The sequence below is a fragment of the Salvelinus alpinus genome, chromosome 1 (genome assembly GCF_045679555.1).
Source record: "Salvelinus alpinus chromosome 1, SLU_Salpinus.1, whole genome shotgun sequence".
NCBI lineage: Eukaryota > Metazoa > Chordata > Actinopteri > Salmoniformes > Salmonidae > Salvelinus > Salvelinus alpinus.
In genome coordinates, this window is record NC_092086.1 from 39,368,409 (window position 1) to 39,383,176 (window position 14,768).

Here is a 14,768-nt window from a genome sequence, read left to right on the forward strand (position 1 = left end):
AAATCATCCCAGGCCTGCCTCACTGGCCTGCCTGCTTTTTCTGCATGTCTGTTTTTTGGGGTTCAATTAGCTGGGCGTCAGTAGCGGGGGTGAAAACAACAAGGGGCTTTTATGCGCCTGGCTGGCTGAAAGTCCTCGCTGTGTTTCGTGTGTGTTGCATGCTCTACGTTGGCCACTGTTGAGCTACGTGACACTCTCCGTTTGTCCCCACTCTGTTTTCTGCTGCAATGGCCCAACGGGATTTGTCACAAGTTTGCCTTCCTCTCAGTGAGGGAGTCATTAAAGTGAGATGAGTGCTTCTCTTCTCTATGTCTTGGAGCTGTGCTGTCGCTAGAAAACACTCCACACTCTTTCCCTTCCTCTCCGTTGGACTCACTGCACTGGACAGGTTCTGTAAACTTGAGCCGTTTTAAAGGGTTCCTGTCAACATGCCAGTTCAGTAACTAATGTAGACTACAGTACACACATATATGCTGAATTACCCAGAAATGAACACATTCTCGATATTCACCTGGTGTTCTTGTAGCTCAACATCTCATCATCTAATATTGTAACAGGTCTGATGTTGGATCTGGTGACAGATGAACCTGTGTGGTAGAGACCTTTCAAGGTCTTCCAGCCCCCAACAAAATAGTTTACTCCAATTGGGGGAGGGGTGGTAGGGTTTGCGGGGAATAATAAAAGTATATAAAAAAAAAAGGTGTGTATATGTATGTATATCTATGTATGTGTATGTATGTATGCATATATGTGTATATGTATGAATGTTTATGTATGTGTATGTATGTATGTATGTATGTATAGTTGAAGTCGGAAGTTTACTTACACCTTAGCCAAATACATTTAAACTCAGTTTTTCTTGGGTCAAACGTTTCGGGTAGCCTTCCAAAAGCTTCCCACAATAAGTTGGGGGAATTTTGGCCCAGTCCTCCTGACAGAGCTGGTGTAACCGAGTCAAGTTTGTAGGCCTCCTTGCTCGCACATGCTTTTTCAGTTCTGCCCACAAATTGTCTATAGGATTGAGGTCAGGGCTTTGTGATGGCCACTCCAATACCTTGACTTTGTTGTCCTTAAGCCATTTTGCCACAACTTTGGAAGTATGGTTGGTGTCATTGTCCATTTGGAAGACCCATTTGCGACCAAGCTTTAACTTCCTGACTGATGTCTTGAGATGTTGCTTCAATATAGCCATATCATTTTCCTGCCTCATGATGTGAAGTGCACCAGTCTCTCCTGCAGCAAAGCACCCCCACGACATGATGCTGCCACCCCTGTGCTTCACGGTTGAGATGGTGTTCTTCGGCATGCAAGCCTCCCCCTTTCTCCTCCAATCATAACGATGGTCATTATGGCCAAACAGTTCTATTTTTGTTTCATCAGACCAGAGGACATTTCTCCAAAAAGTACGATCTTTGTTCCCATGTGCAGTTGCAAACCGTAGTCTGGCTTTTTATGGCAGTTTTGGAGCAGTGACTTCTTCCTTGCTGAGCGGCCTTTCAGGTTATGTTGATATAGGACTCGTTTTACTGTGGGTATAGGTTCAAAAGTATCTGTTTCCTCCAGCATCTTCACAAGATCCTTTGCTGTTGTTCTGGGATTATTTGCACTTTTCGCACCAAAGTACGTCCATCTCTAGGAGACAGAACGCGTCTCCTTCCTGAGCGGTATGATGGCTGCGTGGTCCCATGGTGTTAATACTTGCATACTATTGTTTGTAAAGGTTAACGTGGTACCTTCAGGCGTTTGGAAATTGCTCTCAAGGATGAACCAGACTTGTGGAGGTCTACAATTTTTTTCTGAGGTCTTGGCTGATTTCTTTTGATGTCTTTTGATGTCAAGCAAAGAGGCACTGTGTTTGAAGGTGAAATACATCCACAGGTACGCCTCCAATTGACTCAAATTATGTCAATTAGCCTATCAGAAGCTATAAAACCATGACATCAATTTCTGGACTTTTCCAAGCTGTTTAAAGGCACAGTCAACTTAGTGTATGTACACTTCTGACCCACTGGAGTTGTGATACAGTGAATTATAAGTGAAATGAATGTAAACAATTGTTGGAAAAATGGAAAAATGCAAAAATGACTTGTGTCATGCACAAAGTAGATGTCCTAACCGACTCGCCAAAACCGTAGTTTGTTAACAAGAAATTTGTGGAGTGGTTGTAAAACGAGTTTTAATGACTCCAACCTAAGTGTATGTAAACTTCCGACTTCAACTGTATATATGTATGTGTATGTATGTATGTATGTATGTATGTATGTATATATGTGTATATGTATGAATGTGTATGTACAGTGGGGAGAACAAGTATTTGACACACTGCCGATTTTGCAGGTTTTCCTACTTACAAAGCATGTAGAGGTCTGTAATTTTTATCATAGGTACACTTCAACTGTGAGAGACGGAATCTAAAACAAAAATCCAGAAAATCACATTGTATGATTTTTAAGTAATTAATTTGCATTTTATTGCATGACATAAGTATTTGATCACCTACCAACCAGTAAGAATTCCGGCTCTCACAGACCTGTTAGTTTTTCTTTAAGAAGCCCTCCTGTTCTCCACTCATTACCTGTATTAACTGCACCTGTTTGAACTCGTTACCTGTATAAAAGACACCTGTACACATACTCAATCAAACAGACTCCAACCTCTCCACAATGGCCAAGACCAGAGAGCTGTGTAAGGACATCAGGGATAAAATTGTAGACCTGCACAAGGCTGGGATGGGCTACAGTACAATAGGCAAGCAGCTCTCTCCACTGGCTTCCAGTTGAAGCTCGCATCCGCTACAAGACCATGGTGCTTGCCTACGGAGCTGTGAGGGGAACGGCACCTCCGTACCTTCAGGCTCTGATCAGGCCCTACACCCAAACAAGGGCACTGCGTTCATCCACCTCTGGCCTGCTCGCCTCCCTACCTCTGAGGAAGTACAGCTCCCGCTCAGCCCAGTCAAAACTGTTCGCTGCTCTGGCACCCCAATGGTGGAACAAACTCCCCCACGACGCCAGGTCAGCGGAGTCAATCACCACCTTCCGGAAACACCTGAAACACCACCTCTTTAAGGAATACCTAGGATAGGATAAAGTAATCCTTCTAACCCCCCCCCCCCTTAAAAGAGTTAGATGCACTATTGTAAAGTGGTTGTTCCACTGGATATCATAAGGTGAATGCACCAACTTGTAAGTCGCTCTGGATAAGAGCGTCTGCTAAATGACTTAAATGTAAATGTAAATGTGAGAAGGCAACAACTGTTGGCGCAATTATTAGAAAATGGAAGAAGTTCAAGATGACGGTCAATCACCCTCAGTCTGGGGCTCCATGCAAGATCTCACCTCATGGGGCATCAATGATCATGAGGAAGGTGAGGGATCAGCCCAGAACTACACGGCAGGACCTGGTCAATGACCTGAAGAGAGCTGGGACCACAGTCTCAAAGAAAACCATTAGTAACACACTACGCCGTCATGGATTAAAATCCTGCAGCGCACGCAAGGTCCCCCTGCTCAAGCCAGCGCATGTCCAGGCCCGTCTGAGCTTTGCCAATGACGATCTGGATGATCGAGAGGAGGAATGGGAGAAGGTCATGTGGTCTGATGAGACAAAAATAGAGCTTTTTGGTCTAAACTCCACTCGCCATGTTTGGAGGAAGAAGAATTGATGAGTACAACCAAAAGAACACCATCCCAACCGTGAAGCATGGAGGTGGAAACATCATTCTTTGGGGATGCATTTCTGCAAAGGGGACAGGACGACTGCACCGTATTGAGGGGAGGATGGATGAGGCCATGAGATCTTGGCCAACAACCTCCTTCCCTCAGTAAGAGCATTGAAGATGGGTCGTGGCTGGGTCTTCCAGCATGACAACGATCCGAAACACACAGCCAGGGCAACTAAGGAGTGGCTCCGTAAGAAGCATCTCAAGGTCTTGGAGTGGCCTAGCCAGTCTCCAGACCTGAACCCAAGAGAAAATCTTTGGGGGGAGCTGAAAGTCCATATTGCCCAGCGACAGTCCGAAACCTGAAGGATCTGGAGAAGGTCTGTATGGAGGAGTGGGCCAAAATTCCTGCTGCAGTGTGTGCAAACCTAGTCAAGAACTACAGGAAACGTATGATCTCTGTAATTGCAAACAAAGGTTTCTGTACCAAATGTTAAGTTCTGCTTTTCTAATGTATCAAATACTTATGTCATGCAATAAAATGCAAATTAATTACTTAAAAATCATACAATGTGATTTTCTGGATTTTTGTTTTAGATTTCGTCTCTCACAGTTGAAGTGCACATAAGATAAAAATTACAGACCTCTACATGCTTTGTAAGTAGGAAAACCTGCAAAATCGGCAGTGTCTCAAATACTTGTTCTCCCCACTGTATGTATATGTATTTGTGTATGTGTATGTGTGTATGTATGTATGTGTATAGATATATATATTTACCCAAAAAATATGAGGGACTGGAAATGATGCAGACAATTACATTGATGGAAGAAACAATCTATCCGCAATATTAAAGCTGATCCACCCCCTAAAAACAAGACAAAACACATGAGTCTGAGTGGCTGACTCGGTGTGTCTAAGTAAAAGCCATAACGCTGCTCACTACATCACACGTCCATAGCTGATATCATCAATGGCTCCCATTTGAGTGATTTCCCCCTGGATTCAATGCAACACAATTAGTCACCTACTGTCTTTAGCCTTGGCTTTACCCTCTGACCTCCCATGCACGGTACAGGAACTGACACCACTCTGCTGATATGAGTTCTCCCCAGCTACTGTATGTGCTCAGCTCATCTCTGCCTGGCCTACCTCAGAGAGCAAGTCCCCAACAGCTTTGCTGAAGAGGATGAGAGATTGTTGGCCACTGGCCAAGAACTCTACCCACGGTATCCATGGAGATAAAATAGAGCTTCCATCATCAAAAGAGCTAACACCAGTTAGCAGTTACAGTAGCATCACTCTCCACCTGTCCATTGCCCTGTGTTTCTCTCTAGACGAGCAGGTCTGGAAGTCCAAGCCATTTGGACCTGCCCAACCTCCTCGCCCCCCTGCACCTTAGACAGGGCTGCCTAATGCTGACTGTAAAAACAAAAACTCTGCTACCAAAAGTGATTTCGTTAAGTAAGGGTTTCAATCCAATTTTACACTGGGAGAGTGCTTAACATTAAAGAGAGTGTTTTTTATTGTGCTCTTCTGTAGTAGGGGTTGAGGGGTAAAGGAGAGAGATGGAGAGAGAGAGAGGTGGGAGTAAGAGATAGCGTGAGCGAGAGAGAGATAGGAGATCGATACAGACTGGGCGTTCTGTCTGGATTCCTGTATTCCCTCTGGTCCTGTCGATGGAGGAGGGGTTTAGCTAACTCCCACCGTCTGGCCTTGTGCGGGGGCGCTGAATTACCACGGTGGGACCTGCTCGTCCATCGTTAACACGCCTGCAGGTGGACGAACGCCGCCTGCCGCCCGGGGCCTCATAACGCCACACTCTCCGGCCATAACTTAACGTGTCCCCGTCAGAGCAGTGAGAGATGGGAGAGATGGGAACTGCAACCTGCACCTGAGAGCTTTATGGTTGATATGGTGTGGGGGTTTTCATCAAGCACTGTGGATTATCACCAGCTAAAAGGATGTGCGGTCACAGAGGGACCAACGCTGCTGATTTGCATGGGCCCTTTTTTCTCTTCTAGTTCATTTCCAGTTGAATAACTTGTTTGTCACATACATCAGAGAGAAGGGGAAGATCATACAAGAGCCCGTGTTACTTTGTGTTTCACTAATGAGCCCCGTTCTCTACTCACACCCATAGACCCCCACTCCTTGCTTTTGGTTTGCTGCCCTTTGAAACAGTGCTGCGGTGCTGTATAGTGCAGTACAACACTTTGTTGCTGCATCTCTCTCTCTCTCTCTCTCTCTCTCTCTCTCTCTCTCTCTCTCTCTCTCTCTCTCTCTCTCTCTCTTTCTCTCTCTCTCTTTCTCTCTCTCTCTCTTTCTCTCTCTCTCTTTCTCTCTGTCTCTGTCTCTCTCTTTCTCTCTCTTGCTTTCGCTCTCCCTCCCAGCTCCAGGCTGTTACCCAGTGTTGTGTGTCACATGGCTTTATTTCAGTCCCATGCCCTTGTTTTATGCTCCAAGAACAATAGGCGTGACACAAGTACACTGGTGCTCTGTGCCTCGCCATGTCTAACAGAATCCTCTAATGTAGCCTTGATCTCCCATATGGTGTGAAAACTGTTTCTCATACATGCCTTGTTGTCATCTGGACTCAAGCTTTCTTTCCTAACTGATTTGTTGATGTTAGACCACTTGAACTGGTTCATGGGGAAACTATGTGAAAGATCTCAGCTGCTGCTGTGCCATGAGAACCTTCCGTTTTTAGGTAGCTAACCAGGGGGTGCTTAAAAGTTTAAAATTGCCGACATCAAGAGTCGACTTGAATAAGGATGCCCTGCAATGCAAGTGGGTTATATAACGCCATGACTAGAGGGAGATGAAAAGTAGAGCACAGGGGGAGAGATTTAAAAAAGTTTCAGCACGAAGAGGGAGGGAAGAAAGAGACGGGGGGAACGAGAGGGGAGGTAAGGAGAGAGAGATTTAGGTAGGCAGGGTAGGTGAGGTCACGGAGGTGTTGAGGGCCCAGGCCTTGAGACTCTGTGGCCTCTCTTGAAGCTGGTCAATCCTCCTCATCTCTCAAGGCTGAAGGGCCTTTCTTTTTTCATTTACATAATGGAGGCATTTCCTTAATTGCCCAAGTGGTTTGGACTGTGGTTTGTTTGGCAACACGTCAGTGTATCATTGTTTCCAAAACATTTACAGCGCTGGGCGCTATGCTGCACGGCTCCACTCCCTCATTAAAGCCCAGGCCTCCTCTCCTCTCCTCCAGCCCAACTAGCTACGGCTGTCTGTGGAAGCCTGCAACATAGAGCCCAAACAGCAATGCACACAAGTGAGAAAAAAGGAATAAAAAGCATTTATCTCTCCTCTCTCCGTCCCTAGCCAGTTAAGGCTTGGAAGAGACAGAAACTTCTCTATCTGTTTACTGTTATTGTTTTTCCCCTTACCCATAAGCCTCTTTGTCTTCTCTTATCGGAGGAGTTATGCGTTCAGCTCTTGTGATCTGTATCTTCAAATTTGATTGGGGATATTTGGTGGGAATGTGTTATTGGATTCTGCCGTTATTGTCTCACCTTTTTTAAAACACAGTTGTTGGGGTTTTAATGTAGAGGTGTTGTATCTGTTCCAGCAGGGCTCAGTGTGGTAGAACAATAAGACATGCTCTTCTCTAGTCCTACCATTGTTTTGCTTAACAATGTGCACCAGCCAGAAAAGTCCATTAATTCAACAGCTCATCATCTTAAGCGCCCACACGAGAGAAAGGGTTTGCAAAGCGCCTGCCACGTCTCTACCAGCAATCTATCACTTAAGTCACTCAGGAGCACAGAGACAGAACAGGATGAGTAGGACAGAATGAAAGAGGGATATGCGTGAGGGAGGGGGTGAGAAGGAAGAGCCAAGGACAGGACAGATATATCAAGTAAGATGCAGGTAGTAGGTGTTCAAAGCAGAAAAGTGGAACACAGAAAGGAATCGGCTGCTCCTATAACCAACCTGTCATTTGAATCAAAGGCTCTAATCAAAATTGTATCAATTAATTGATCTTTCCTCTTGCGCTTTGCCATGAGTGCAATTGAGTTTCCTCCTCGCTCCTGCCCCACCACCAGAGAGCCGTGCTCTACACACCATAAACTCGGTTCATTAATAATGATCAAGGAATCCTCTAATCTGGGGTGAAATATGATATGATAGCTATTTCCCTGATATACTTAGTTTGCAGGACAACTCTTCATCTCCCCAGCTACTTCCAAAGCACAGGGGAAACCAGCATGGCTTTCATGCTGCGTTGTTCTTTAGTACTACTAACAACGTACTCCGCTGTTCTAACAATGTAACTTTAATCACAAGTGATGTGGAACAATGAATGTAACACTGTCTTCTCCTCTTTGTCTTAATAGGGTAACCAAGAGGCCACCAACCCCCCAGAAGCCATGGCCCAGCCGTACACGCCTGCCCAGTACCCGCCTCCCCCACAGAATGGCATCCCGGCCGAGTTTGCGGCACCACACCCCCTCCCCACGCAGGACTACACCGGGCAGACCAGGGTGCCCGAGCATGCCATGACCCTCTACACCCCCACACAGACGCACAGTGAGCCGCTGGGCACCGACAACAACACGCCCGCCATCACCGCCAACACGACTGTACCGGTCAGTACCGCTCAACAACACAACACACACCTGGCATTATCTTAAATTAGGTTGATGACCGGAGGTGTTTAAGGAACCTTAGCCTTAAGACCATTACCAGTAGGATTGTTAATAAAGGCTTGGAAGCAGGAAGTAATGGAATATTACATATGACGGTCATAAGGTTGTGCCTCGGCTCGTTAGGTTAGGTAACGTTAACGTTACACAACTACCCAGAGTGTACAAGGGTGCAGGAGTAGACTTTGATGTCAGAAAATACATAAAGATGTCAAAGCGTGGAGCTGATTCTGCGTGAGTTGGAGTTGATTGAACTTAATTGGAAACGTTGTGGCGAAATCAAAGTGCATTTTTGAGAAGCCTGGGCTCTCTGGAAAACGTGAAAACCTGAAGGGTTTTATTTATTTCCGCCAATGAGATTCAACATGCTGTACACATGAATCATTTAGGCTCTGTGAAAGGGGGACAAGCCCTCCCCCTGATCCATTTGGTTGTGGAGTTAGTGGAAAGGAGAGGAGGGAAAGTTGCACTCTATGCCTGCAGGGGCCTGGGCTAGGCCAGCCAAAAATCCCTGCCTAATTGGTCAAATTAGCTAATTAGCTGTAAATGTATATAAACCTCTGAGAATGTCCCTCAACATATTGCACTGCCTCCTGAGGAGCAGCCGCTAAGCCAGGATTATCCACAGACACTTTCTCTGAGTTAAAAATGGGGAATTCAGCAAACAGTTATTATTTCATAGTAAGATATGTCAAATTCACCATACTGACAGCTATTTTACCATAGTAGAATATGTCAAACTCAACATACTATGCAGCTATTCCTCCACAGTAAAATATGTTGAATTCAGCATATTACATCACAATTATTCAATGTAGTTAAAACAGCTTGAATTCACCATGTTATTTTTTCATAATTTGATATGTCAAATACTGAATATTACACAGCTACTTTCTGTAGTTAAATATATACAATTCTACATATAACAGCTAGTTTTTGTCATGGTTAAATATGTTGAGTTCAGCATATTCAGCATCCTATACTTTGGACCAATAGGACAGAGCAAACACTATAGCGATGTGAGCCCACCAGGTAGGCGTTGACATGAGGTTTAAATTAACTGAAAGTATACCTAATATATTTCATATATAAAATATGCCATAACCTGGGATTAACCCTTTCTGTGGTTGAGGATCAGAGAGGAGGATTTAGCAGAAGTCTCCCTCTCTCTAACTCCTGATAATACCAGCGGCAGAAAATGTGACTTCAGTCCGGCCTGTCTTCCTTTCCTCCCTCTCTTCCTCTCCTCCTCTCACATGAAAACACTTGCTGGGACAGGTCAGCTGGGGGTCAAGGCTGCCCCCCTGAGGGATTCAAGTCACCCATAAAAACATCATTAACAACTCCATTTTGCTAACCATAGAAGCACTGAAGCACCATGGATAATGGGTGGAGAAATCAGCTGTGATTTACAGGTACAGATATAGCAAGGCCATGTGTATAACTGTAGCATTGCTCTGTGATGAAATCATGTTTGATTTGAAGATGTGTGTGACTCCGTCGTCATGGCTGACTCTTAATGGCAGCTACACAGATACACTGTGTTCAGTGAGTAAGGAGAGACTTTGCAGGAGGTTCCACTCCCCTGCTCAGAACCCTGCCGTGTCGCTGCCTCTCATTCCCCCACGCCACTCACTTCTCCTCTCGCCATTTTATATTTCATTTCATCTGTCCATCCGCTGTGAAGAAAGCCAAGTGACGTGGCCATGGAGAGATGAGAGGCAGCCCTGCTTTCCTTCACGGCTCCCTCCCTCTCTCTCACTGTCTTTCTTCCTCTCCCTTTCCCTCACATTCTTTTCCCCACTCTCTCTTTCTCTCTCTACCCATCTCTCTCTCCTTCTCTCTCCATCTCTCCCTGCCAGTGAGGAGAGAGGGATCAGGTTAGTGGGCTGTAAACAGAGTGGCTGGCTAATCCCTGGGGCCGCTGGTGTAGGGGAGCACTCCCCACCGCTGTGCCCCCCACCACCACTGTTGCTCCGCGCTGCGCTCCCCTGTTTTAATGACAGAGCCAGTCTGTTTGCTTTGGGTGCCACAGAAGGGCGCGGGTGTCTTTGATTAGGACACTCTGCAGAAACACAGATTGGGGAGCAGATCAGCACTCACTGGGCTCCCACTCCTCAGTGCTTTACTCTGGCCGTCTCGGAAAACTTAGAGACTTTAAAAGAGTCATGAGGAAAAGAGAATGAAATGTATGGATTCTGTGTGAATTCCCGGCGGAGGGTTGGCAGTGTGTGTTTAATGAGGGATTGCCTCTCTTCTCTCTCCTCATCTCTCCAGTCAGTCAGTCCTCCTCTACTCCAGGGAGGTGCTGTTGTCCAGACTCAGACCTCTGGGGCCTGCTGTGTGACTCCCATGTTCAAACGACACTCACATGAAAGCGGGTGACTTGAGGATAGAAAGAGGCAGTCAAACTTTCTCCAAATCCTCAGAGAGAGAGAGAGAATGGGACTGTAGAACGGGGCTGCCAGCAACTTCTGTTTTAAAAAAGCGGAGCTCGTTATCTAGCAAGTGCCATTCAAATAGTCCAAGGTTGGGTTTGGATTTCATGAGTTATCATTCTTTTTATTGAGATAACAAATTAAGGCAGTGTCGTTAGGACTGCACTCAATTCCAGATTTTTCAAAGTCTATGTCAGCTGCATGAGGACTATCCAAAGTGGATTCTGGGAGCTTGTGATAACACAGACACAGACACATGGGCTATACATATGCAGACACACATACAGTTCAAGCACATGGAAGAGCATGCACACTCACTCAGATGATCTCAGAGAGATCCTATGACTCTTAGGGCCTGGATGATGAGTGTATATATGACCCAGTTAAAGGGGATGTCTGTGTTATCTATATGAATAGCAGACCAGGGGGAGGAGGGGCTCTACTCTACCTCTCTCTCACCCCCTGCTATTTCAGGTGACTGAAGAAGGGATTTGTTTACAGCTTCTTTAGAGAAGAGGAGACAAACAATGGAGGATTAGGTGCGGGGGGGGGGGGATGCATTAAAGGAAAGCATTATAATTCTTGTGAGCGACGACTCGGTATCCCCCCCACTTAATCGGATGTAATCTACCTGCTTGGCGGCGTTCCAATCAGATAGTTTCAATTATGTGCTTGTAATGCCACTGAGAGGAGGGGGAATGTGCTGAGCACAGCACTTTGAAAGCGATTTGCAAATAACGGCGAGGGAGTCTGTTAGAGGAATGAATGAACAGGAAGCAGGGTGTGTGACTCGCCGCCCGAGATGACAGCTACGCTTGGCGGGGACAGTAGCGGCGGGTGGCGGGTGACGCCTGGTGTTGCATCAGCCTCCCTCCCTCGTCATGACTGTGACAGCAGCTGCCAGGTCGGTGAACTGCCACTGAACGAGGTCTCCTATGGCAAGATTATTCAACCGGGGGGTCCGTGGAAATGTATATGTTTTAATTAAGTGGACCCCCCCCCAATGTTTTTATGAATATCGCTAACAACAGCAGAATAAACACATTTTGTATTATATACATACTGTAGAACTGATGAGAATATCATATTTCTATTGATGTCAACATTATTCTTCAGCTTCTTCAAATATTGAGCAAATTACACTCATTGGAGTATCTGACACAGGCTTTGAAACAGCACCTGTGAATAGGCTACCAGTGTGGCAAGTGCCTCTGGCTGCTGGAAAGCTTTCTTGACTTGGACATTCATTTTTACCAACACATGGCTAACCTTTGTTTAACCAGCTAAACAGCTGCTCTTAGCGAAAATGAGTTTGGAGTTACCTTCCTAACTAACAGACTATGTTAGAGTTATTGATTTGATTTATTAGGATCCCCATTAGCCGACGTTAACAGCGACAGCTAGTCTTACTGGGGTAACATAACAAAAAAGACATTACAGACAAAAGACTTTACAAGTTACATACATTTAAAAACATGAACATGTAGTGTGTGTGTAAAAACATCAACATGTAGTGTGTGTGTAAAAACATCAACATGTAGTGTGTGTGTAAAAACATCAACATGTAGTGTGTGTGTAAAAACATCAACATGTAGTGTGTGTGTAAAAACATCAACATGTAGTGTGTGTGTAAAAACATCAACATGTAGTGTGTGTGTAAAAACATCAACATGTAGTGTGTGTGTAAAAACATCAACATGTAGTGTGTGTGTAAAAACATCAACATGTAGTGTGTGTGTAAAAACATCAACATGTAGTGTGTGTGTAAAAACATCAACATGTAGTGTGTGTGTAAAAACATCAACATGTAGTGTGTGTGTAAAAACATGAATATGTAGTGTGTGTGTAAAAACATCAACATGTAGTGTGTGTGTAAAAACATCAACATGTAGTGTGTGTGTAAAAACATCAACATGTAGTGTGTGTGTAAAAACATCAACATGTAGTGTGTGTGTAAAAACATCAACATGTAGTGTGTGTGTAAAAACATCAACATGTAGTGTGTGTGTAAAAACATCAACATGTAGTGTGTGTGTAAAAACATCAACATGTAGTGTGTGTGTAAAAACATCAACATGTAGTGTGTGTGTAAAAACATCAACATGTAGTGTGTGTGTAAAAACATGAATATGTAGTGTGTGTGTAAAAACATCAACATGTAGTGTGTGTGTAAAAACATCAACATGTAGTGTGTGTGTAAAAACATCAACATGTAGTGTGTGTGTAAAAACATGCAATATGTAGTGTGTGTGTAAAAACATCAACATGTAGTGTGTGTGTAAAAACATGAATATGTAGTGTGTGTGTAAAAACATCAACATGTAGTGTGTGTGTAAAAACATGAATATGTAGTGTGTGTGTAAAAACATCAACATGTAGTGTGTGTGTAAAAACATGAATATGTAGTGTGTGTGTAAAAACATCAACATGTAGTGTGTGTGTAAAAACATCAACATGTAGTGTGTGTGTAAAAACATCAACATGTAGTGTGTGTGTAAAAACATGAATATGTAGTGTGTGTGTAAAAACATCAACATGTAGTGTGTGTGTAAAAACATCAACATGTAGTGTGTGTGTAAAAACATCAACATGTAGTGTGTGTGTAAAAACATGAATATGTAGTGTGTGTGTAAAAACATCAACATGTAGTGTGTGTGTAAAAACATCAACATGTAGTGTGTGTGTAAAAACATCAACATGTAGTGTGTGTGTAAAAACATCAACATGTAGTGTGTGTGTAAAAACATCAACATGTAGTGTGTGTGTAAAAACATCAACATGTAGTGTGTGTGTAAAAACATCAACATGTAGTGTGTGTGTAAAAACATCAACATGTAGTGTGTGTGTAAAAACATCAACATGTAGTGTGTGTGTAAAAACATGAATATGTAGTGTGTGTGCATCTATCAGTTACACATACAGTACATGTCAGTACATACACACAACGAGTTTACACACAAGAGTTTACACTTCCTCTTCCAATTATAATGTGAGGAGGTCAAAATATTTACCAAATGTATTCATTTTAAAATGTTGATAACTTTTCCTTTCCATTAACATTCACCGGATGATAAGACAAGATGTCTTTGCTAACGTGTGAGGGGTATTGCCGGTTGCCTGGGAGGGGGTCCCTGGGCAAGAAAAGGTTGAAGACCCCTGTCATATGGTAATGCACATGTAATTATTTTACACTGTAACCATCTCACCTTCTCCCAACCAGCCTGGATACAGATGATCCCTCAGGAGGAGCCATCGAGAGACAAGGGCACTAAACTCACTGACAGAAACACAGAGATCCACAGATGGAGTCTGGCTTAAATAGCTATAGGTGTATGAGTGCCAGTCGTCTTTACCTGTAGTCAGTATGGAAGAAGTGTGTGAAGTAAAAGTGAATCTGAAGGTTTGCTAACACACAGCTAGAGGACCCCATGATAAGAAGCCAGTAGCCTAGCTGGAGGACAGAACAGCGAGTCAGTCGTTGTGCAGTCTGGTAACATACGGTAAAGGTTGATAGAGTCATGTGTGACCGATGAAACAGATTGACCCGCGGTCCCCAGTGCCTTGTCACCCTCCACAGTAGTCGGGCATCTGTCTGCCGTGTGTCACCCTGGGACCCAACATGGCTACTCAGGCTATTACAGTTTTTTTGGATTGCTTACACACTACAATTAAGAGTAGTACACTATTAGCAAAACCTTACACTCAAGAAGCAAAACATCAGCCCGTATTTGCACAACTATAAGCACATTGTCAACCTCACACTTGTTGCCAAACTCTACACACAGTGATATGCAAAACACTAAACACACTTAACATACATTACACACAAAAATCTATCATGAAGTCACGTCCTTGCAATACCAAAGCACTGACTGTCAAATTACCACACCGTCCAACCAATTGGTTCAACACAGTCATCAGGTGTGCAAACACTCGTTTGCTTAATTGTAGACACACCAATCAGGTGTATAAGCACTATAAAAAGCAGCAGGTGAGTTCATCGGTCTTCAAGCACAATG

General features: G+C 44.2%; 1 protein-coding gene across 12 annotated transcripts in view; it reads left to right on the forward strand.

Moving 5' to 3' along the window:
• LOC139575555 (RNA binding protein fox-1 homolog 3-like) overlaps positions 1-14,768 on the forward strand; it is a 399,874-nt gene that overhangs the window by 341,931 nt on the left and 43,175 nt on the right. For all 12 annotated transcript variants that reach the window (XM_071400672.1, XM_071400690.1, XM_071400609.1 and 9 more), the window contains one exon: positions 8,003-8,254. In XM_071400672.1, the coding sequence (XP_071256773.1) occupies positions 8,003-8,254 (252 nt within the window). The remainder of the gene's footprint in view (positions 1-8,002; positions 8,255-14,768) is intronic.